The sequence below is a fragment of the Eriocheir sinensis genome, chromosome 9, assembly GCF_024679095.1.
Source record: "Eriocheir sinensis breed Jianghai 21 chromosome 9, ASM2467909v1, whole genome shotgun sequence".
NCBI classification, from domain to species: domain Eukaryota; kingdom Metazoa; phylum Arthropoda; class Malacostraca; order Decapoda; family Varunidae; genus Eriocheir; species Eriocheir sinensis.
The window spans coordinates 15,714,177-15,739,102 of record NC_066517.1 but is presented as its reverse complement, the minus strand read 5'-3'; the positions used below and the strand labels follow the sequence as shown (position 1 = coordinate 15,739,102).

At 44.4% G+C, this 24,926-nt stretch overlaps 2 protein-coding genes across 3 annotated transcripts in view; both read right to left on the bottom strand.

Moving 5' to 3' along the window:
• LOC126995966 (uncharacterized) lies at positions 1-15,441 on the bottom strand. 2 transcript variants are annotated; one of them, XM_050855910.1, is made up of 7 exons: positions 15,175-15,441; positions 12,965-13,075; positions 7,524-12,852; positions 6,990-7,068; positions 6,684-6,804; positions 2,919-6,089; positions 1-2,791 (listed from the first exon to the last, which is right to left on the bottom strand). In XM_050855910.1, exons 2-7 carry the CDS (start codon positions 13,034-13,036, stop codon positions 2,624-2,626), a joined length of 8,940 nt encoding a protein of 2,979 aa, XP_050711867.1. In that variant the 5' UTR covers positions 13,037-13,075; positions 15,175-15,441; the 3' UTR covers positions 1-2,623. The 2 variants fall into 2 exon arrangements, with proteins under 2 accessions (XP_050711867.1, XP_050711868.1); XM_050855911.1 differs by lacking the exon at positions 15,175-15,441 and adding an exon at positions 15,021-15,145.
• Positions 15,442-15,884: 443 nt separating this feature from the next.
• LOC126995970 (progesterone-induced-blocking factor 1-like) overlaps positions 15,885-24,926 on the bottom strand; it is a 79,938-nt gene continuing 70,896 nt past the window's right edge. Inside the window, exons 3-7 of the mRNA XM_050855919.1 lie at positions 20,273-20,383; positions 19,609-19,800; positions 19,347-19,463; positions 18,844-18,964; positions 15,885-18,423 (exon numbers count right to left, since the gene is read on the bottom strand). Coding sequence (XP_050711876.1) covers positions 16,858-18,423; positions 18,844-18,964; positions 19,347-19,463; positions 19,609-19,800; positions 20,273-20,383 — 2,107 coding nt within the window. The 3' untranslated portion in view covers positions 15,885-16,857. The remainder of the gene's footprint in view (positions 18,424-18,843; positions 18,965-19,346; positions 19,464-19,608; positions 19,801-20,272; positions 20,384-24,926) is intronic.

Sequence of the window (24,926 nt, the reverse complement as noted above, 5' to 3'; positions counted from 1 at the left end):
CCCAGCCGGGAATATCCTTAATTAAAAAAAAAAAAAAAAAAAAAAAATGAGATCTGGGACTGGCTATGCCAATGATCGCGACTACCAACAACTGATGAGGGAGGGAGTGACTGAGTTCTTGCAGTTGACATTAGAGAAAAATGAGTTTCATGATATAACTAAGAATCTATAAATATTTTAAGAATGCTATTCTATCATAAATCTCTGATAAAAGTATGCCAAACTGTAACATTTGTTTAAGATAAACAATATAATATCATGTAACAATATCCCTTTAACAAGAGAGCTTTGACCATACCAAGATCAACTATACTGAACCTACAGTATACAGTATGTGCAACCTTTCTATCACTATACCTATGTCTTCTGGATACTACAGTAAGGCACTGAACCTTCAGCATCCCTACACAGAGGCATCTATCTAAACACATATCAGGAACCTTTTCTCTCTTTTGAAAATTTTTATCTGCCTAGTGAGTTTTGCTGCATTTACACACTACTCCCACAACTTAGAAGCCTACACTACCACACTACTGTATGCTGTTCTACCTTAGCCTGTCCTGTGTGCTGTTCTACCCAGCCTGTACTACTGCATGAAGGTCTACCCCAGCCTATACTACTGCATGAAGATCTACCCAAGCCTGTACTGTTGCATGCTGTTCTACCAACAGCAAGTCAAACAGAACACTAAATCATCTCTAAATATGACATCACATTCTAAATATGGAACTTTTATCTATTCAACTTTGAGACACAATAAGACTCTTGTAATGGAAGACAATCATAAATGGACGGGTGTGCAATGCACTTCATAAAATTCTCTGGTATAAAATACTGACAACAGCCAATATATAAATTGTAAGTATATGATCAGTACTGATCACTGGAGTAAAGGCAGGCAACTATAGAATTTGAATAAACAAACATGTTTTCCAATGTTTCTCCACACGTGTTTGCCAAGCATAACACAATACCTGAAAGTGTGTGAGCCGGTTACTGCATCTCCACTTAGACATTGCCTCTGCGTGTTTGGACCATGCACATCACAGAAGTAAAACCTGACTAATAATCTCAACTGAAAAAGTTATGAAACTTGTGAGGTAAAGTGCTGCTAAGTACACCAAGACTACAATCCAACAATTATTCAAAAAACTTCAGTGAATGATCTGTACATATATATAAATCTTATAAAAATTAAATTAATTACTTGAAAATAGTTGAAATGAATCAATGATTCAGAAACACATGTTTTTTTCATCTATGAAATCTCATCAAACGTGATTTCATTGGATCAACATTGTGCACGGCTATAAACAGGATCACAGATTCAGTGATATCATATGACACTTGCTGTATGTAGCTAGTATATGAAACTAGTATAAAAAAAAAAAAGGGTAACTGCTCAGTTTTCTGAAATACTACTTCATGTAACAAGTTTAAGAGTGCATGCATTCTGTTTACTTGCACTGCATGCTTAGTATTATCAAGTTTTATTTTAGTAATTAGTAAATTGCATGTGCTTCTGTGAACAGTGGATGTTTATTTCATGTAGGTGCTGCCGAGAGGAATAGGTATGATTTGCTGTTATGCAGAACTATATCTACAATCTATGAAATAAAATAAAAAATCTAAAGCATTTCTAATGCATGGAATTCAACTCCACACAAATGACTATTGACTAAGTAAACAAGCCTCTCAGAGGGGTGTGGAACTTTTGCTATTTGGTGAAAGAAATGGAAACAATTATTGGTAACTGATGGCTACATGGAAAGAAGATATGATGACTGCACAAAGGGAGGTGAATATAGTAGGTACATTAAAATGGTAAACTAGACAGAACTTGTATACATAAAAAAATCCAAAATATCATGTGATGCTGTTGCATTCTGCTGCCACTACTCTTTCAATGACTGGTGCAAGAAGGGGAAAGTAAAAATCTTAAATATTGGTAGTTTCCATTACCACTGGGTAACTCTCCTGAACTAAGCAGGCAGCACAGGGCTTGCATGATGAGCGAGAAATCATGGCATTTAGAAAATTACACATTAATGGACTCTGAATGACCACAACTGTCCTCATGATATAAAGGAGGGCTGCTTCAAACAATGATATAAAATTACTGACTAGCTACCTTATTCCTCCTCTTTGTTGTTGTTTTCTTTTTGTTACAGCAAACCCTTGATACAATAAACTTGGCATGCTAAACATGTTGCAAAATTTAACTGAATAAAACCACATTTAATAATTTGTGACAAGAACCAAACCCACAGCAAGGTGACAGGACCACCAAAACTTATTCGTGGAAGTCAATGGTACCTAGCTACACTTGCATCAGTGGACATAACTATGACATTACAACTAAAACGGCATTGAGGAACTGATTCCCATTTGTGTGATTTTATCCACTCATCTGTATCCTCCAGATAAGGGCAACAGGACAACTCAAGCCCTGAAACTCCTTCTCTAAATATGCAGATGAAGTGAGATTCAAATACAGATTAGGGAACTTTAGGGGAAAATGACATGATATTCCCAAAATTGGTAACTGTATCAAGGGTTTGCTCTGTTCTTTTCCTTTGCATCTGCAGGAAAAGCAAATATTTATTGTATTAAACAGCTACTTTTACTCATCATCTTGGCTGTCAAGCCACTTGTCACACATGGACGCCACGTGATTCTTCCGCACAGCGAGGGCCGCCTCCTTCACCCTCTCCACCCACGGCCTGTCTCCAACATGTGCTGCCACCACGTATGCTGACCTAAGCTGGCCACACAACAGGAACATCTCCATCTAGATGGGGAGAAAGGAGTTGGAATACTATAAATTATAATTATTTTTGCCAGAATTACATCAAGATCATATTAAAAGTGATATAAGGATGAAACTCTACAAGCCACAAAGAAATGCTTGTGCTCACCCGTGCTGCGTCGGTAGAAAAGTGCTTGACCAGAGTGTCCAGCTGACCAGCATTCTTGGTGGAGGCCAAGCCCAGCATGGATGGACGCAAAGCGTCATCCACTTCCTCAGGGGTTAGTATATCCCAGTCCTTCATGCCTGCCACCACTCGTCCAATTTGCTTCAGTTGTCCCTTCTTTACCAGCACCTTGCAGCAGGTGGAGAGCAGCATCTTTACTGCCATGTGGCTGTGTTCTACTATTCGATAAGTCAGAGAGAGGCCGTCAGCCACCACCTCAGCAAGACATATCAACAGTATGGCCACACCAAGCCGCTCCCCATCACTGGTTAGCAGTGTTGGCAGGCTCTGGTCCTTCACGACATCCAGGCTGGCGAGAACTTGAATATAGCCAGATATGTCACCACCCTTTGCCTCACAAGTGGACAAAAATTTGGTGACATCATTTTGAAGTTTGAGCATGTTCATGTTCTGATTGATCTGCCATGGCAACATGCTGAGAAGGGAGATTTTCTTCTTTGGGGAGGATGTGGTGAGAGCTTGCTGGTCTAGATAAGCCTGGAGGTGTGTCAAGGCCAGATTTACATACTCAGACCTGCTTGAAAGTGTCATGTAGTTTGTGGCACTCTCAGTATACATTCTCAGAAGGGTCATTGATGCCCTCACCCTGTCCCCCATGGCTTCCTGGAGGGAAAGAAGGCAGTTCCACCAGCCATGACGCTCAAGCCAGCGGCAAGACCCCAGCAGCAGCTTCCCCCACTTTTCCATGTGTGGGTCACAGGCATTAATGCTCCCCATGAGGTAACTCAGCCGCCCACATCTCAGAATGGGCACTAATGCATTTTCAGTGAAAATTTCTAGATCAACATTTGCATGCATGATGTATTCCACACATTCTTGAATGTGCCTGTGCCTCATGAAGTATTGAATGGTCATTGCATGGTTACCATAGAGAGTAAGGTAATATTTACATTCTGTCTGAAATATTGGCTCCATCTTGGGGATACTTGCCTTCTTCTGTTTACTGCTATGAAAAGAGAGTCTCTGTTGGGGCTCTCTATATGTAAGACTTCCTTCTGCAATTTTGTGAAGGTTTTGCAGACTATGAAGAACAACTAGTGCTTGTGACGAAGAGTGTTTGTTGTGGTCAGTGAGCATGATGCTTGACCGTATGCGCTGAGCCTGTTCCATTACCTGCTGGTTCACCTGGAAAGGATTACTCTCAAGGTATTTGATGACTTCAGAGAGCAGGGACGGCTTGCATGGCCTGTTCTTATCTTTGGGCCTCTCAAGTGTGCGAGAGAAGCGTTCCCTGGCCCCAAGGAAGTCGCCAGCCTTCAGAGAGGCCATGGCCCAGGCCCCCCACACCCCATTGGCTTCCAGGCCAACCTTGGTTGACACATCAAGAGCCAACTCCCACTTCTGTTTCTTCACCAACATGTCTCTTAGGCGCCTCATATAGAGAAACTCCTGCTTCAGGCGTCTGTCCAACATCACTCCCATGTTGCCCTCCCCCTGCAGACTCCTCTGGTGTAAGTCTCCAATAAACTGCATGTTTTCCAGAGCTTCATGAGGAATGATGTGACCACAGTTTGACTTCAGTATAAGGAAGAGCAGGTCCACCCACTGGGTGTAGTACTCACACAACCCAATGCCTTGTTGTTCACCGATGTTTCCAAAACGAACCTTCGACGAGGCCAGGAGAGTTTGAATCATTGAAAGAACAAAGGTGTGATCAACTGTTGGGTTCATCAACTGGAGGGAAGACGTGATCAGGGAGAACAAGTGATGGCACAGTTTAATGACACATAAAGCAGCTTTCCTGTCATCTTGATGGTGGGATAAAATTGCAAGGCACAAGCTCAAGGACGGTGCATAGTCAAAACAAAATTCACGTCGGATTATGTCATTGTACTGCTCATCTTTTGACAAGTACCAGCCCCCCTCCATGTCACTGGCCAAGGAAGCACCTCCCTGAGGACTCTGATCCTCCATGTTCACTGACACAGAGTCAAATGTCCCTTCTCCTAGTGGCCGGATTTGTACATAGTTGTGGAGGTTGAGCTCTTTGGTCTGATTGTAGCAGTCCAGGCAAACCCTGACAAACAGGCCATCGTAGCCCTGAACGAGACTCCTGTGCTGGGAACATGTGCTGCACACCACCCTGCCGCACCTCCGGCAGTGGTGGCGGCGCGAGAACATGGAGAATATGGTCACCTGGCACACAGGACACTTGCGCACCTCTGTATCAGGCACCCAGTCCTGCATCTTGGGAGGATGGGCTGGCATTACAAATCTTTTGGGTGCTTTGTCAATGTTTGTTGGAGGCTTGAGGGCAAGCTGCACCCCAGTAGTGTCCAAAGCTTTAGCACCATAAGTTTCCAAGAGTTGGTTAAAAGTGTTCCAGCTCAGACCTTGGAAGTCTTGATCAGTACTTCTTGAAGATGAAGAATCCAAGTTCTTCAGTTTACCTGTTATCACTGTATGAGTGTCCACCATGTCAAGGAATGGCCGCAATTCCTTAATAGCTTTGTCCACAGCCTCCAGGCGCATGTTCATCAGCCACTGTTCAATGATGAGCTGAGGAGAGGTTACTAAGTGGCTCAGCTGAAACCTGTCTAGAACAGGAGGAGCTACAACTTCTATCAGCACCAGACCCATTACCTCCTGCAGCATGACCCAAACATCCAGCTGACCACCACCACCACCCCCACCACTAGCACCACCACCTCCACCAGAGTCACACAACACATCTTCACTACTCTCTGGTGACTCACCTCCCTCACCTGGAAAAGTCTGCACTGATTTCATGGTTGCACATTCACTGAAATGCTTCTTGACATAAAATTCCATTAGAAACCGCCGGGTTGAGAAATTTGAGAGCTTTTGAAGTAGTTCTCGCACTGCAATGATCAGATCTTGGTGAGTGAGTGACTCCAAGGCCTCCAAAGCAACAGTGAAGTCTGGCGCAGTCTTGTCCAGCACCTCCATCAGGTAACTTTGGTCCACGAGGCGGCGCAGCTCGGCATTCACCTCATGGTGCTTGGCCCACTCCACGCTGAGGCTGAACTTCTTTTTCTGAACCAAATGCTGCATGAGGCATATTGGCTCCTCAGACGACAACCTCTCTACATCCTGCCATGATGTACAGGACAATCCCTCCAGCTTCAGGATCTGTAAATGCACTTAGTATAAGGACCGTAACACTGGCAGTGAAGGCTGAGCTGAAACTTCATAAGAAATACAGTGAAAAGTGCTAGCAAGCAAAAATTTAAGTATCAGCGTGCCTCCCAGGCTAACACACAACTCATCATCTCAGTCTTAAGGCTTCCCTTGACAGCAGACATGGCTGTACATGCATTTTTTTTCCTCGCACATCCAATTCTTTACAAGAGGATAAGGAAAATAAAAAAAGGATGTACATATAAGTAGTCGGCAACTCGCCACACCACACCATCCCACACCCACTCCAAACGCCGCCCCAGCTATGCACAGAAAGTTACTCCACTTATCACTTCACCATACCAATATCACTTGACCTCGAGACCAAGTTAAAGGCAGATTGAAGAGGAAGGTGGATAAGCAAAATGCTATTAAAATTAAAGCTAAAGGTTCAGGCAGAGCTGTGAAACTGAAAACAGAAGATGAGCAATTTTGGGGAAAATACCAAAACATGTCCAAGTGCTTTTGCCCACCCCCCCTGTCCCTTCAGGGTTAAGCAACTTAATTTATAAACAGTAGCAAAACAAGTGAGAAATAAGTGCAAACCTTCTCATAGAGGCTAAGTTGACTACTGCGGGCCTCTGCCAGGCGCTGGAGGTGTGCCGAGAGGAGAGGATCATAGGCAATCACCCTCAGCAGCTCCTGGGCTGGCTCAGCGGGCCAAGTTCTGTAGCCAAAAGGACGTGCCATTAGCTCCCCACGGCATCATCATCACAACAGGCAACACTAGCAAGCTCATTTGATAAAGATTTATGCAGAGTACTAACTTTTTTATCTTATTTTATTTATCTATTTATTTATTCATACATTTTTTTTGAGTGTGTGTATGATACAAATTTTATTGTCCATTACCTGTGAGCCTCCATCACAACTGCATATCTTATTTCACTGTCAGCAATCTGGCAGGCATAGATCCAGGGTCCAGGGTCACCTGTAAGCACAAAATGCCATAAAGCAAATGTCACCTGATGGGGGTAACAAAACAGACCATGTTACAATTTTCTATTCCTGCTGCTGCCTGCTCCTGCAAAATCTCTCAAGAGGTGGCCATTCAAAAGCATATAACTCCTCCTATACCTACTCCTGGCCACGCACAGTGTACTCACATACTCCTCTTCTTTCATGAAAATAATTGCTCACTATTCGGGTATGGTATGTTTGCCTGTCACATTGTGTCATCAAGAAAAAAATACATTGCTGAAAAAAAATCTTGAAATGAATTCGAATTATCAGTAAAAAGAATATGCAGGTATCTTTATTATCAATATTTTGTCTCTAGACATCAGGTCAATTTTTCCAGAGAAGGTTTTGCCTGCCATGATAAGTCCCGTAATTGGAATGGTAGACAGAAATAATCACACCTGGCCTACAACTTCCCTGCCTTACCTTCAGGAGGAGTGGCCTGCACCAGGAAGACGAGTAGCTGGTCCAGGAAGAGGGTGAGGTCAGGGTGGCTCTCCCGGGTGCTGGGCGGGAGGGACTGCAGCACCGCCACCAGAGCTATCGTGTGCTGCTGCAGCTGACTCCTGTGGCCCCGGGTGATGGAGCAGCTCCCCAGCAGGCTATCAGCAAGCTCCCAGATGGAGGAGATATCTGGGCTGCTAGCAAGGGCTGAGGTGACCTTGTTGTTGCCGTAGATCCTTGCCAAGGCTCGGTGGCGTTGCAGGGAGAACAGATTTTTGACAGGCCAGAATCTCTTGGTTTCCTCTTCAGGTGGTTTGATTCCTAGCGAAGGAGGGTACAAAATCTTAAGCCACAAGTCTGCATAGTCTATATTGTCATCAGCCTCTGCTCCATCACCTTTCTTGCTGATCTCTGCAGTATGGTGAAACACCTGCACAATGAAGGACAAGAGAGGGCACTGTCTGCGGAGGTAGGCCAGCACAGCCTGGGGGAGTCTGCTGCCCTCCCACAATGGGCCAGGCAGCTCCCTCATGCTGGGCACAGACTGGGCCTCGTCCTGCATTACATGTGAGGCACCTTCCTCTTCAAAGGACTCAATGATCTCTAAAACTATGCCTCTGTTTTCTTCTCGATCAAGAACATCTATCTCAAGCTGTTTACCCTTCGACAGTTCAGAAATAAATTCCTGCATCACAGCTGCCATTTCTAGTGGCATGCTCTTCTGCAGCTTCTGCATGCCTCCCACAATACTAGTGGGGCGGCCCGCAAGATAATCAAGTACTGTTCTTGATGTCACTACTTTACACTTCTCTGTGCCCTTTTTACCATGACGCTCCTGTGTATCTACAGACTGTTTCCTCTTCCTTTTGCTCTGTGCTATGAAAAACAGCCTCATGTGCTCCTGTACTGCCTCTTCAAGCTGTTCCTCAAGTCTGTCCACAAACAAAACCTGAACTCTGGGAGAAACTGATGTCCCTTGGGTGACACAGAAGCTGATTCGGGACGAGAGCGGCTCCAAGAGTTCTGAGATGGAAGACAATTCCTCTCTCTTGGGAAGCAGTTTTGTACATATCAAGTTACTCTCACAGATGCTGATTCTATTTATTGGATCATTCTGCACCAATATGCTGGACAGTGGGTTTTGTAGCTGCAGGACAGTGTAGAGGACATCATACAAGGAGACAAACCCCAGCTGGCCAACCACATAGCCCATGCGCCTCATGGCACATATACGCTCCAGCTGGTAGTTGGAGAATACCCCTCGGGCTTGAGGGTTCAGTTTGCTGCTTGGGTACAGGACATGGTTGAGCAGCCCAGCGTGAATGAACATCAGGTTGGCCAAGTTGATGAAGAACACCACGGCTTCCCTCCCGGGGCGCATCTTGTTGAAGTCCACAGCCGACAGGTCTGCCGTGTCCTTCAGGGTCTCTTGGACATCTACTTGTGTGAGGAATCTTGGGGCCGTGGCATCATTCAGCACTAACGCTCTGAGGCCAGTCTGTGATATGACCGTGCTAGACTGAGTGGCTTCATGGAGGCTACTGAGGAGTGATGTGAGGAGGCTCTGCACCACTACTTCACCATACACACCATCTTGGCATGTTATTGTCCCACTGTTCATGATGACTTGCTCTCTCACCACCTGGAAGCCCAATGCATGCACTCTTCCCTTGGCACCGCTGGGAAGACTTTCCGGGTAAGAATTCTCTCTGGGGATGGTGAATTTAGGGCAGCAATACTGGAGGATCATGGATGTCAGGTTCAGCTTCATCTTGCTGGCAATGGGTTCAAGTCTCACAGGATCAACACACTCCTGGAAAATCAGTGATCCCAATATCTCGACAGGCCTCTCAGACAAGAGTGAGAAGTGGCTACCCATTTTACTGTAGCGTTTTTCTGCATGCTGGGTGACCATTGCCGACATAAGTTGTAAGTACTGATAGAATGACCTGACGTAAGCTCCCACTTTGACAGCAGATTTGCCTCTGGATGACTTCCCAGACAAGTGAGGGGCTTCCGAGCTTAGTGTGCGAATCAAAGTTTTGTATGCATGATGCACCTGATTGTTCTGAGAGTTGAGCCGCTGCATTACATTAGTCTGGTCCTCCTTGTCAATGGTGGTGCTGAGGAGGGCCTCTTGAACAGCACTTACACTCCTCAGGACCTTTGACCAGCCATACACATGTGCTTTCAACTCCTCATCCTTCAATGGAAGATATGACATCAAAAGAGAAAATGGAGTTGCAACTTGTCCACCCAAACAAATAGAAATGCTTTTATCCACACCACTTCCTGCATCACATGAAGGACCTTCCCCTTCTGGCTCTTTCTCTGATTCTCTTAAACTTACAATAGTTCTGCAAGTTGCTTTAAGTTGATGCAGGAGAGGAAGGTAACCTACAATTCCAGAACATGTTTCCACATGTTTGTGTTCAGAATTCTGGAGAGGATGTTTCTGAAAGACTTGCTCAAGGATATAGGTAGCAGTGGTCTCTGTTACATCCACAGTAAGAGCCAAATCAGCTAGTACCAGGGCCATGGGGTTGAGGAAGGAAGCTGTTACAGGGCACTCAGTCACCACTGCTGCCTCTGGGATACCCTTGGGGACTGGGGGAGGCAAAGAGGTGACCAGATCATGTATGAGATTTGTGGCTCCAACTTGAGCTGTCCCTTCCCTGGCCAGCAGTCCAATGCATTGCAGCATGCCTTGGGAACTGCCACCATCCACTACCACCTTGGATTCTCTGGGTCGAGCAGATCTCTGGCGTGTGACAGAAAGTTTTGGTCGCAGCTGACTGAGGCGCATTGCAAGGTGTGCTTCCCTCTTATCAGCCGTGTCGGGAATTTCAAAAGCACGAAATATCTTTTCTATCCTCTCAACATTCCCATTAGCCAGAGACATGGTGATGAGGCTTGATGATGGAGCAAAGAGAAAGTTTATAACACTGCTGGGTACAGATGAGCTTCCTCTTATCTGTGGAGGTTCAGGATCCTTCCCAAGCTTCTTTTTAGTATTCTCAAGTGGGGGAGGGGACTCGTACACCAACTGTTGGGAGGCATGGGAGAAGAGAGTGCCATTCAGATAATCATCAAATATGTCAAGTGAGCCAAAGGAGTGAGTACCTGGAACCATCACCTGCAGCCTCCACAGCCCCTCATTGACACACATGGAAAGGTACGACACACGACTCTCAATGTCCTGCCGGGTCGACGCCTCTTCACTACTCACCTGCTTGAAACACTCTGAGGTGAACACGAAGAGTACCTCCTTCAGCATCAGCATGACGTCCCAGGCCACCAGAGTGTTGATGAGGAAGCCTGTGCGGGGCAGCTCCCCGGCGCTGGACGTGGCACTCTTCCCACTCACGGCTGTGCAACTGCTTTGACGCTGTACTGCCGCTTCACCACTTTGACTGGAGTGCTGCTGACTCTCCCATCGCATCAACTCATTTGCGGCAGGTTCTTCTTGATCTTTTCCTTCCGGAGAGGAAGATTTGCTGACAGGTTGAAGTGCTGATGTACTGTTGACGGATGACTGCTTACTGGAAAAGTTTACCCTCTCAATGCCATATTCATCTAACACCACATACTCTGAAAAATCAAGTACTTTTTTCCTTGTGGCACCTTCAGTGTTGTTCTGAGATGCAGTGATGCAGGTAGGATCTGGAGAGTCCCTGGCAGGGTAATGGTGAGGATTGGTGGAGGCAGAGAGACTCATAAGGCTGTCAGCATCTGTGTGTTGGGAAGGCAAGGATTGGTCCATCTCCCCTTCCTCTGCACTCGCCTCACTGTGGTCCTCGTCACTCATATCACTGTGTCTCACAAACAATAGTGAGTAGATATTTTCCATTAATTCAAGCTTATATGCTAGGGGCTGCAGTGTGTCTAGTAACTTTTGAACTGATTTTAACTTTTCTGCAATATTTTTTTTGTAGAAAGATGAATGGCATTGACTTTCCTGAAAACTATTTGTCTCATTACTACCTGGTATCTTGCAACTGTGTGACCTTTTTCTTGTCTGCCACCCAGTTGATATATTATCCAACTGCATCCCAGATCCAATAATTTCAAATATCTGTGTTAAGATACAGAAAGCCATGTAAGTGTTTCTGCAGGAGGAGTTCAACACACCACTTGAGTCTCTGGCCATACAGTGTTCTTGAAGCATGAGCAGCACATCACTTGGGACTAATGTTTTGAGTTGAATAGCTTTGTGGATAACATAGAGAGGAGAGTGATCCCTAACAAGCTGTAGCAAAGGCTGTGTTTTGAGCCTACTGTTGTGAGCCAAACACCACTGAACCAGCCTCATGTCCCGCTCCAGAAGGCTACATACCTCAGCCAACAAAGGGTCTATTGCACTGGTGTGTTTCTTCAACAGTGTTGCCATGCCTGTGTACTCTGCAACTCCCTGAGATGACATTACTGTCTGCATGTACAGCAAAGGCCACAGTGGCCTCAACCATGAGAATTCTTGTGATTCAATATCTTTCATGCCACTGAGAGAATTTGATAAGTGTTCAAAGAAAATTTCCATCAGATGTTTTGAGTTACGAACACACACATAAAAGATTTCTCTCATCTTTGAGTGAGTGAGAGGCATCAAGCCATGTGTCAGATCATGATTTTTGTAATAAAATTTATTTAAAAGGTACTCTCCCTCCCTCTCACAAAAAGCTTTCAGGCACTCAGTGGAACTTGACAATAAGGGCATGTAGACCTTATTCACCACTAACAACTTTTTCTCATAGCAGAGCACGATCATCCTTGGGAACAGCTTTCTCATGGAAGCAACATCGATACACCTTGAAAGTGACAATAAATTGTAAAACAGACTTTCCATTTTCTCCTTTTTCTGGTTGGTGGCAATAATCCTTTCCTTAAACTTTGAAGCCTCCGAAGAAGCTATGGCTTTCTGCTTTACCTTCCCTACGTTGGTCCTCATGGGGGAGTAACCCCTCTGCTGCCTCTTGAGCAAGGCAGAGTACTCTTCTTCTTCTTGGTGCAGCTTTTCCTGAAGGTTCTCCAGTCTCCACAGACAGTGGTCAAGACACTCTTGATAGATCTTGCACACCTGACCCACATCATGACCAGGACTCACAGCTTCTTGTGTTCTGTGGTCACACTCCTTTTTTGTTTGCTTGTCCTTTGGCTTGCCATTCCTGAGGCTTGTGCCGGAGGTCTCCAGCATCTTGAGGATCTGTGAGGCTGCCACTGGGCTAGTCAGCAGCTTTTCCTTTAAGGAAGCAACTGCTTCCATAGAGAGCACTGACTCATGCTTTCCATCTTGAGATATGAAGGATTCCAGTTCCTGGAAGAAAAAAATTAACATCTACATAAATTACCCAAATGCAATATATAAATCATAGTTACTGTTATTTATATTTCTGCCAGCAAACTACTGCCCACTTAAAAAACACTACCTTGAGAACTTCATTCTCTTTCTGGAAGAGAGCCCTGAGTAGGGGACCGCAGTCCCCCTTGTTACGCGCCATGCTGGAATGGGGCTGCTGGGATGTCTGACCAGGCCAAGTCTGCAAACACACAATCGTTTTTTTACAATGCTCCCATAGTTAACTGTACTAAGTTGCTTTAACAACATGAAACCAGTGTTGTAGTTATTTTGAGCCTTTACTGACTGCTGAATGGAAGTATTTAGTGGCATTCTTAATCATTTTCTTTTTGCCATTATATTCTGAAATTACACCCAACTACCTCCAATGGATAACATTTTTTATTATAAAATTAAACATGCAAATGATCACTCTGATTACCATTTGTCACAAATTGCTCTTTTACTGAAATTCATACAAGTAATTAACCCCTTCCTGGCGGCAGGGCAGATGTATGTACTACCAAAAAAAAAATCGTCTCTGCATAGACGTTGTCGACTTTCATCCATAAGTGTATATATAGATTCCCCGCAAGTGGGCATTCCAGATTAACGTCTATATATAGACTCTGCCGCAAAACTGAACAAATATTTGAATCTATATATAGATGTTATTTAAGTCTGATTGTTTATATGTATATTAATATATTTATATGAAGGTTTAGATTCTGTATCAGTGTAATCACTGACAGCAGATGAGTCAGAATCATCAAAGTCATCCAAAAAATCAGTATCTATATCCTCAGCTACCAAAAAAGTCATTTCTTCCGGCTTGAGAGGTCTCTTCCATGATATCTGATAATAAAATAAATAAATAAAAAAAATGCATAAATTCCCAGTGTTAGCTGATGCCCATAGCACATCCGCCACAGACAAAGCACAAGCGGTGACTGTCCTTGAGAGGCAATGTCGATAAGTGTCAGGGGATCTGAGATGCCAAATAACAATTTATTTTGTTAATGTTGTTAGTAGTAAGGAATCGTCTATATATAGACCAAGCTACAATCTAGTGTGGGCAAATGAGAGCAAACGTCTATATATAGACGCGCCGACAAAAAGTCCCAATTTCGAAACGTCTGTATACAGATCCTTCGCCGGGAAGGGGTTAAGCAACAATAAGTTACTATCTTCAAAGCGATGGGTTACTATCCTTGGCAGTGATAGGTTACTATCCATAAGGTTAATGTGGAGTTTTGTTGGTAGAAGAAAATTACTTTTACCCTTTTTCCACATGAGGTAACCCCCACTAGTTAACAATGATACTTCAAATCATAACACTGAATTATCTGTTTGTGGCTCACCTGATTAGCCATCCCTAAAGTGTCAGTCTTGCTGGAGGTGAGTAAAACCAGTAAAGTGGGACGGGTCAGACAAGCAGACACCCCAATCTCACTCTGCATTAGATGACTCAATATTTATTGTCATGATGAAGATAGAACTGTATGTCATAAACAAGGATTTCAAGAATATAATCATTCAAAATCAGTTGTTGACAGTTTTCTTTTTTCTGGAATGTTTTAGGGGGCTATTTGTTATCTCATGCATCAGGGAATATTGACGAGAGGGTAGACTACTAATTTTGAGACAGACTGCTTATTTCTGGACAAAATATGATGCATTTTATTATGGAGAGCATTTTTTCCAAAAAATCACTAAATGATTGATTTTCCAACGATTGTTGTGCGCCCGCCGCCGCAATGTTCCCACCCATTACCAACGGCCTGCACAGTGGACCACCCCAGCCGCCGCCTTGTCCTGTCCTGCACTCCGTATTTACACTGCCCAACAGAGCATGCTGAATAAATTTAAACTAACCTAACCTAACATAACCTACCCAATGGGGGATTTGTCCCCCTCAACCCCTTTTGTGGGGGGGGGGGAGTCGCCACCCCCCGACCCCCCTTCTATTTTTCGAAAGTCATTTGTTATTGCACTGCATTCAGGGACCAAAATAAAATTGGTATTGTAAGTATTTAACTTCACAAGAGGTGGCTACCCTCTCGTCAATATTAGGTACCTCACGTATGTGCCTTATTCTCTTTATTCTCAGGTAAGCTTAACTTGACGTTCTGGAAAAAAATACACACCAGTGACTCATCGCGATCAACATCTTTATCTCCCGCGTCCGCCCTCCCACTCGCGAAGCCTCGACCCAGCGCGGAATGTATGCGTCAAGGCCCCTAGAGGCACGCCCACTCCCCCAGGGGTGCCTCACACCACCCCCGCGGCCCTGCTACTTACTAGGGCGAGCCACACCCGGCAGGAGGGGGCGCTGGGCCACACCTTCGGCGGGAGGGAGCCATCGCTGGGTGCAGCCTCGTGACTTTGTTTGTTTTGGTTGGTCAGCTGATCGGCGCGGGAGGGAGACTATTTTATTATGAACTGTGTTATTATCAGTCTCAGTGAAGTCAAGTTAAACCATTAAACACCCCTGCAAGACAGACTAGATCATAAATAACTCCAAAACGTAGTCATATGCGGCACGCGAACCGTATTCAACAACTGAGTCACCCTTTTGATGGCGTGGTGCTTATATAAAACGCCCCGAAGTCACTGGGTACTTCTGGTCATTTTTTTTTTTTTTTTTACTATTACAACCACTACTACTACTACTACTACTACTACTACTACTACTACGAACACATTTCCCCTCAACTACTACCATTACTACCACCACCATAATCATTATATGTATAGACACCATTATGATTTTGTGATATCATGTATACAATCTTCACATTTTCTTTCATCTGTTTGTAGTATTGCTGTTCTTAGGTAGTGTACAAAATATAGGCATTACTCCTCTCATGATGCTGTGTGTGTGTGTGTGTGTGTGATCCTTATTATTTTCTTCTACCTCACTCACTGATGTCCGAGCCTCACACCATTCACCTTCATGTTTTGCTGTTTTTACCACACCTCCCATGCTGTATGCCAAATAAACTCATCAACGTGTTCTGCGAATTTTATTGTTTGATTAGAAAAAGCCATTCAAATCCTGCCATCCAAGGCTGGTGATAAAACTGACTCACAGTAGAAAAATAGAAAGTACAACTTCTTCCAAATAACTTTCCGAGACTAAACTCTGAAGCTTTCACTTTGTGTTGTCCCCTTTCCAACAATTATGAAAAACTTTGGTGCTAATCAAACTCATTCATCAGATAGTTGAAGTTTGGCTCCCAGGCACTTCACAACGGTCTGTCAATGAAGGAGACAACTTCAAGGCACATGGAAGATTGAATTTCTTGATATTTCTCTGTCCTAAAAAATACACAACAGCCATCTTTCAACACTTCATATCTAGTGGTTAAAACTAACATTAAATACTACTGTAAAAACTCTACTCTTCACACTAGTGCTATATCATCTCTTGTGGTTAAAAATAACATATAATATTAATATAAAAGTCCAGACCAGAAGGGTGTATGTGAGCGAGATAGAGGGAGGGAATGCTAGAGGACGACCTCCAGTGAAATGGAGGGATAGGGTGCAAGAGTACGTTAGGGAGGAGGGGGAAAGATCTTTGAGAAACTTTGAGCAGGCAAGGAGGGAGTGTCTCGATAGAAAAAGTTGTAAACTCTTCTGCCGTGGCCATCCCCTGGTGGGAGCTCCTAGGAGCAGGCGTAGATGAAATGATGATGATGATGATATAAAAGTCCCCTTCATAGCAGTGGTAATGCCAGCAGGATCACAGTTTGATTCAACACCATTTGAATGAACTACAAGTGACTCAAAACAGCAACTTGTGCACTACCTACTCCATGAATACCTTTACACCACACAAATTACTACTTAAGAGCCCTGAGAACATCATTACCATACAAAATGACAAGACAAACTGCACCAATCCACTCACACAATAAAGGTTCTATACCAACATACTGTGAATCCCCTCCACAAGGCCACACATTACTAAGACTGGCACTACCTACTTCTCTTGGTGATAATGATAGCTGATGGCAAGGTCTGCGATGGCCGTGTCTCCCCAGTCCCAACAGTCTCATCTCTTCTGGGCATCACTCTCCCTGTCAAGCCTGTGTAGGATGATGCTCCCTGTAGAAGAGACTCTAACTGCTTCTTTATTGCACTCAGCTCACCAGCCTCTATCCCTGTATGCTCCAGCTCTTCCTTGAGCCGAACCACCTGACGGGATAAGGCTTTGTTCTCATCCACCAGCTTGGCCTTGAGAGCCGTGTTGTGATGCAGGGCAGCTTGCGTGGAGGTGATTTGGTCTTCCTGTGATGCAATTCGCTCCAAGAGGCTTGAGGAAGGTTGTCCTGCCAAGCTCAGAGCTGCTTTGTAGGATGCTACTGTACTCTTCAGATGCTCTAAGGCCTCTGTGAGCTGTTGGATGGTGTTGTATGCTTCCAGACCTTCCCCCTCCAGTTGCAACACCCGTCTGGTTAGCTGGATGCACTGCTCTACTGCCCGGTCACCTTGCAGTTTTGATCCAGGGAGTATCTTCTCTAGCACCTTGCTTGTCTCCTCCTCTGGCAATGCTGCAGCTGCCTTGATAATATTTTCATACTCTTCAGACAGACCTCCAAAGGTCGAAAGAATCTTCCTTACTCTCTGAACCTCTTTGCTCAAGGCTGCAGTTTCCTCTTTTCTCTGCATCTTCTCCTCTTGACATAATGCATCAAGCTCTTGAATCCTCTGGTGGAGCCTTGAGTTCTCGTCAAGGAGTGTGTCTCGGTTCTTTGTTGCGGCTGACAGGCTGGCTCGCAAGTCCTGAACCTGAGAGTTCAGTGTCTTAGTATCAACTGTAAGCTTGAGCCTTGACCTCTCCAGCTCAGCATTCAAGTCTTCATTTTGCTGGGAGAGGAATCTGACCTTCTCCTGCAGCCCAGAGCACTGTACCTTACATGCCTGGAGTCTCTCCCTCAAAAGCTTAATTTCATGCTGTTGGTCACGAGAGTCCTCCGTCAGCTGTGTTACATCTCCCCTTGCTGAGAGATACTTCTCGTGCAGGTCCCCACACCTTTCTCTCTCCAGAGTGAGCTGCTTAGTGACTGAACTCAGCTCCCCTGAGACTTTGTCTAATTTCATCTTCAAATCAGCAGCCTGTTCTTGGTAGTGATTCAAATCATATTCTTGTTTTCTTTGTTTTCCCTTCAACTCAGCAAAGTTTTCTTGAAGAATACTATGTTCCTTCTTTAGTGTTGCATTTATCAGCTCAAGTTCACTGTTGGTTTTGGTCAGAATGATCTTTTCTCCCTGCAACTGATCTCTCTCGGACTTAACACGAGAGTAGTTTCGCACCCTGAAGTCATCGTTCCTTTGGTCATCTTTCAAACTAACTAACTGACTTGCATACAGTTCACACTTTCTCTGAAGATCTTCAACAGTCCTGTGCAGCTTCATAGACTCCTCTCTTCTGATCCTGAGGTCGCTGTCCTTGGAATTGAGGGCACTTTGTAGGGAGGACTTCACAGCCTCCAGTTCCTTCAGCTGCAGCCTCAGTGGCCACACCAGCTCATACACACGCAGCTGCAATTCATTGAAAGTTAAAAGTTAATAGTCAAGGTGCATGCAGGAGTGTCACTGTTCCTTCCTGTTCTTACTATTAACCTATTTCTCTCTCAAAAAGCATATGCAATCCTATAGTTCATTGGTAATTATCCAAATAAACTCCCCAGGATTGAGTAACATACTGGCAATCCCTGTGAGGTTCAGTTACATTCAAGGCATGAAGTGGAAGTATGTGATATTACTCATTCTGATATTGGTCTTGCTGCTGAGCAGCTTTTGGTGTCATGACCTTATGTTAATTATTCCTTAGCAATCAAGAGCTCAACTGCTCATCAACATTTAACAAAACCTTTTCAAGAGGCATATAAGTTGCATTGTCATCAGTCCACTGAGTCTTCATTTTTTAAGGTTACATGTGAGGGTTTCATTGACACTTACAGCTGTGTACTGTTGCAGTGAGAGCTCCTCGGGGGAAATCTGGCGCAGCCTGGCAAAGTCCTCCTCATTCAGCTGAAGGTTTGTTAGTGACTTGCGTAGCTCATCCTGCCTTATCATCAGTCTGCAGTGTTACATAATTAGATAAAGCTATTACACATACTGCTGTTGGAGATGAAATGTGTCTTATTATCTTCATCTTTATATTTGAATTAGATGCAGCTGAGAACTGCATGTTGGAAGAAATGTTTTCCTGTAACAGTTGTAAATTGCATCTTGTGAGGGGTTACATTCTTGCTCTAAAGTGAGCATTTGCCAGACCAGACATTAACATCAGGCAGAGAGAGGTGGAGAACATTGTGAAAACCCTATGTCCTGCAATAAACTAGTAATGGCTGAAGATCATAATGAAGGTATTATTATGATGTTTAGTATGCTACATATCATATGTACTGTACCAAGTATGCTGAATGAAGCAATGAATACAATAATGAATGATGACACACCTTTTCTGATTCTGTTGAAACTGTGAGCACTTCTGAGTGAGCTGTGCCAGCTCCCGTGCAGCTCTCTCTCGCAGGGAGCCGAGTTCCTCCTTGGTGCGCCTCAGCTCCATCTCCAGGCTGAGGGTGGTGGGAGAATGTATTGAGGGCAGCATGTTGGGGAGGCATGTGGCACAGTGAGTCACAACCATACAAGTTACAAAATAGAACAGGAGGGGAGCAGTGAGTCTTCAGGGTAAAGCTTTGCTTTCCCAAAGCTTCTTACCTGGTCACTTGGATCTGTTTGGTGGAGAGCTGGTCATCTTTCTGGGCCACAGCCTTGGCCACACTGGTCTGCAGTTGCTGACTCAGTGCTGCCAACTGGGCATCCTTGTTTTTACCCTCAAGTTTCAACTTTTCCACAAGTCTCTGTAGCTCAGCTTTCTCAGACGCAAGATTCTGAAGTTCACGAGCATGTCTGTTGTTGAATAAAAGTGTTAAGGTACAACATTCATTTGAGGTAGATTTTGCTCTGATGCTATAGGAGTTTGTGGCAGGGGACTGATCAAATCACCTCAACTAATTATGCCCAGAGCATTTGCTTAATGGTCACATCAACTCTAATTTTTTCTTGGCATCTTGTTTCAAAGAGAAATTTATTGAAGTTAATAATAAATGCACAAAATTTATTTAAATGGCACAGGTTAATGTTTTTAGCCTATTTACAATTTTAGTTTACCTATTTCCACACTCAAATTAAAACAAGAAAATTTCAAGCACTTGAAACCAAACACATCTTACCTGAAGAGGTTGATGACAGACCTGGTATTACAATCCTAGATGAGCTAAGAGAGAACATATGTCCCTAGGTAGCCCAAAAAGGAAACTGTTTTGGCATTATAATACTACTACCAACTTTCAAACTGAAGTCCATATAAACTTAACCTGACCTCCTGGTGGCAGCATAGTCCTCCTCGCTGTCAGCATGGCTGGTCACTGTTAGGTCCGTCGGGACAGACACATCAGCACTCCCATCGCCAGACATGGCTTTAGCCTTGCCTCTGTGGAACAATGAACAGTGTCAGAACGAGTCTTGATACAGGCCACCTTCCCATCCCAACTGAATGGCAGAATCAATCGACTTGCTCAAGCCACGAGCCTCCTACAGTTAGGGCCGTCTCGTATAGATACAGATTGGTGAGAAGGGTCAGATCTGGGTAGTGTGCCACATGTTCATATAGCCAGAGCTGGTGTTCACAGACTATGCGAGTAGTAGGCCTTGATTCAGTCCCAAGGAGTACTCGCGAATTTGAGTCATTCCAGCAGTATCCCATGATTCTACATAGACACTTGCAAGATTATAGTTAAGTATGTATAATTTAACAACCCTTCCCCCCCGGCTGGTAATCTACTGCAATCAATTAGTGGTGGAAAGACAAAGCTCACACACTGCTTGGTAAATAGGTACTCAACCAGGTTACTTCCCCTCTCCTAGGCTTGGGTGAGTTTTCCATGTCTCCTAGTGAACAGAGGCTTGCATTATAACAGAACAGGGGTGAGGATAATAACTTGAGACAACCGGGAGGGCAGTGACGAGTTCAAATACCCCTGCTGTCACTAACCCAAGTCATATGAGTAGCTACCCGTCCTGTCCACTGGCACCCTGATGGAGGCACTCACGTCCTCGGCAAGCAGGTGTCACAAATCGAGGCCAGCCATTAGGACACACAAAGAAGGAAGAGAATGAGATGTAGGAAGGTTATTCAGACAGTTCAGTTCAGTTCCTCAACGTAAACAAACAATGGTGCCAGATCCTGAGAAGCTTAGGTATTAAATAATCCTCACAGACTCACTAACCATAACCTCCCGTATATATAATGCCCATACACGAATACTATAAGGAAGGTCAAAGGGTAGGTAGCTAAGATCGGTGCCCAAAGACTCCACAAAATGATGAAATATAATGCAACAAGAAGAAACGTTTTAGCTTGGCCTTTAAAGCTCGGTCTGGGTCTGTCGCCTTCAAGAACGGGACGCGTTTAGGACGAGAACCTATCCCGTATCAATGGCCTAACCAGCCCCCTGAAACAGTCCGAATATTCCGTATCTATATAGTATCTACCAGTTTGAAGCTCTACAACACTATATAATAAGTAAAATAGTGTTAAATGTGTTCTCTTGCAGGGATGAAAAAAATGCCTCTCTCTCTCTCTCTCTCTCTCTCTCTCTCTCTCTCTCTCTCTCTCTCTCTCTCTCTCTCTCTCTCTCTCTCTCATAAGTAAAATAGTGTAAAATGTGTTCTCTTGCAGGGATGAAAAAATGCTTCTCATGCTTCTATCTCTCTCTCATAAGTAAAATAGTGTTAAATGTGTTCTCTTGCAGGGATGAAAAAATGCCTCTCTGTCTCTCTCTCTCTCTCTCTCTCTCTCTCTCTCTCTCTCTCTCTCTCTCTCTCTCTCATAAGTAAAATAGTGTTAAATGTGTTCTCTTGCAGGGATGAAAAAATGCCTCTCTCTCTCTCTCTCTCTCTCTCTCTCTCTCTCTCTCTCTCTCTCTCTCTCTCTCTCTCTCTCTCTCTCTCTCTCTCTCTCTCTCTCTTAAGTAAAATAGTGTTAAATGTGTTCTCTTGCAGGGATGAAAAATGCCTCTCTCTCTCTCTCTCTCTCTCTCTCTCTCTCTCTCTCTCTCTCTCTCTCTCTCTCTCTCTCTCTCTCTCTCTCTCTCTCTCTCTCTCTCTTAAGTAAAATAGTGTTAAATGTGTTCTCTTGCAGGGATGAAAAAATGCCTCTCTCTCTCTCTCTCTCTCTCTCTCTCTCTCTCTCTCTCTCTCTCTCTCTCTCTCTCTCTCTCTCTCTCTCTCTCTCTCTCTCTCTCTCTCTCTCTCTCTCTCTCTCTCTCCACACACACACACACACACACACACACATGACAAAGCTTTCCTAGGAGTTGAGAGCATTTCCATGGCTATAGTTTTAAAACCCTGATGGCAGTTCGACAAAGCCTCTGCATCTTGTGAACGTGAAAAGACGTACACTCATGAGAACCAGATCGATGCATCTCCTTAATTTTCGATCTTTGGAAATAGTTGATTTGAGAGGCGGAAAGCGTCTGAGAATGCGTAGGTGTTTAAGAATATAAGGTGAAGTTGGGTGCATATGTTATACAGCTACGCGAGGCTGCGGTGCTCATCTCCGTAACGCTGGCCCTTTCAAGTACTTGTGTCAAATGATGCTGCTGAATTGAGACACATTTAATTGGGCCGCATTATAAGACATTTCGCCCCCAAAGAACACATATTTGACAAGGCTTTCGTAGGAGTTGTGGGCATTTCCAGGAGTAGTTTTATGACCCTGGTGGTAGTTTGACCCTTCCTCTGTACCGTGAACCTGAAGAAACACTCATTAGAACCCGACTGACCCCCTCTTTGGCATTTAAAAATAGCTGATGTGAGAAGCGAAAGTGTCTTATATACCGACCATTACCAAAATCGAATAGTCACTCCTCTCAACTCTTTATAGGAGCAGTGATTTGCGGGCTTTTTTCATTAGTTTTTTTTTTTTTTTTTTTTTTCCCTTGAGCTGTTTCCTTTACTGTAAAACAATAGCCACTCCTCTCAACTCTTTATATGAGCAGTGATTTGCGAGCTTTTCTCATTAGTTTTCTTTTTTTACTTTTCTTTCTTTTTTTGCCCTAGAGCTGTTTCCTTTACTGTAAAAAAAATGAGAAATAAAAACGCAAATCCAGACCAACGTGTTTCCATCGTTAACCCGGGTCATGTTTCTTAGGTTAGGTTAGGTTTGGTTAAAGGCCCTTCTAAGTTAAATAATGAGAAAGAATCATCACTCACGCAAACCATTTCATAATATATATCAACGCATGTGTGATCAGTTTATGCATCATCTATTTTGGGAGGTTTATATCATGGCAGAAATTTGGCCCATCGCTGGTACACGGTAAAGCCGCAAATTTGGCCCGTCGCTGGTACCGGGTTAACCGCACCACAACGCAATGAACGCACTAAAAATAAAATAAAAAGCAGCTCGGTCACCGTCTCTTCCAGTTACACGCTCGTTCAAACCGGCAATCGAGTGTCCTGTTCATCGCCTGCTCTGCTTAAGTGAAAGGACAGATTACGCAGCTCGAATCCGGGTGTCTATGTGGTCTGTACGTGATTCTATGTAATTCTGTATAACTCTCTCTCTCTCTCTCTCTCTCTCTCTCTCTCTCTCTCTCTCTCTCTCTCTCTCTCTCTCTCTCTCTCTCTCCAATCTACCTTTTCTAGATCTAAAATTCCGAGCACCTCATCAGGATAGAAACGCATTACTCTCTCTCTCTCTCTCTCTCTCTCTCTCTCTCTCTCTCTCTCTCTCTCTCTCTCTCCAAACCACCATCGATTTCCTCCCTCCTCCGTCAGCTAATTCCCCTCCACCACGTGTTAGCCCCCCCCCCCCCTTTTCCCTCCATCCCTCCCTCCTCCTCCTCGCTGTGGCTCCTATCCTCAATGGCTCCTCCTCCTCCTCCTCTTTGTTCTCTTCCTCTTCATTGTCGTCCCTCCTCGCTCCCCCTCCTCTTCCTCTTTGTCATCTCTCTCTGTCTCTTCGTCGTCCTCCTCCTACTATCCTTTCCTCCTCCTCCTCCTCCTCCTAGTCCTCTTGTCTCTTCCTCGTCCTCCTCTTATCCATTCTGGCTCCTTTTTCCACCGTTTTTTCCCTCTTCGTCCTCTATCCATCACTCTGGCTCCTCCTCCTCCTCTCCTCCTCTCCTCCTCCGCCTCCTCCTCTTCTTCACCCCCAAATCCTATCTATGGCTCCTTATACCCGTTTATCCTCCTCTTTATATCCCTCCTCCTCCTCCTATCTATGGCTCCTTATACCCATTTATCCTCCTTCTCTTTATATCCCTCCTCCTCCTCCTCCACCTCCTATCTATGGCTCCTTATACCCGTTTATCCTCCTCCAGTTTATATCCCTCCTCCTCCTCCTCCTCCTATCTATGGCTCCTTATACCCGTTTATCCTCCTCCAGTTTATATCCCTCCTCCTCCCCCTCCTCGTCCTCCTCCTCTTCCTCATCGTCGTCGTTTTCTGGCTCCTACTCTCTCCAGCAAGAGTTATCGTGGGTAGGACGTGTCTCCTACATCTTCTAAATTGCACACAAACCTCCTAAATCTCTCTCTCTCTCTCTCTCTCTCTCTCTCTCTCTCTCTCTCTCTCTCTCTCTCTCTCTCTCTCTCTCTCTCTCTGATTAGTGAATGTGTGTGTGTGTGTGTGTGTGTGTGTGTGTGTGTGTGTGTGTGTGTGTACGCATGACGGAATGAGATCGAAATATTGACAAGAATATCAAATAATGAAGCGTGTATAAAATGCATAGAATGAGAGAGACAGAGAAATAGATGGATAGACACACACACACACATAGACACACACACACACACAGAGAGAGAGAGAGAGAGAGAGAGAGAGAGAGAGAGAGAGGGGGGGCTGCCAAAAAGGGAGATGCAGGGATAACTATAAGAAAACGAAAAATTGAAAACGAAAACGAAAACGACATACAGGCGACAGAGAAAGGAAGACGGGAAGAAAATGAGGGAAGAGGAAGAGGAGAA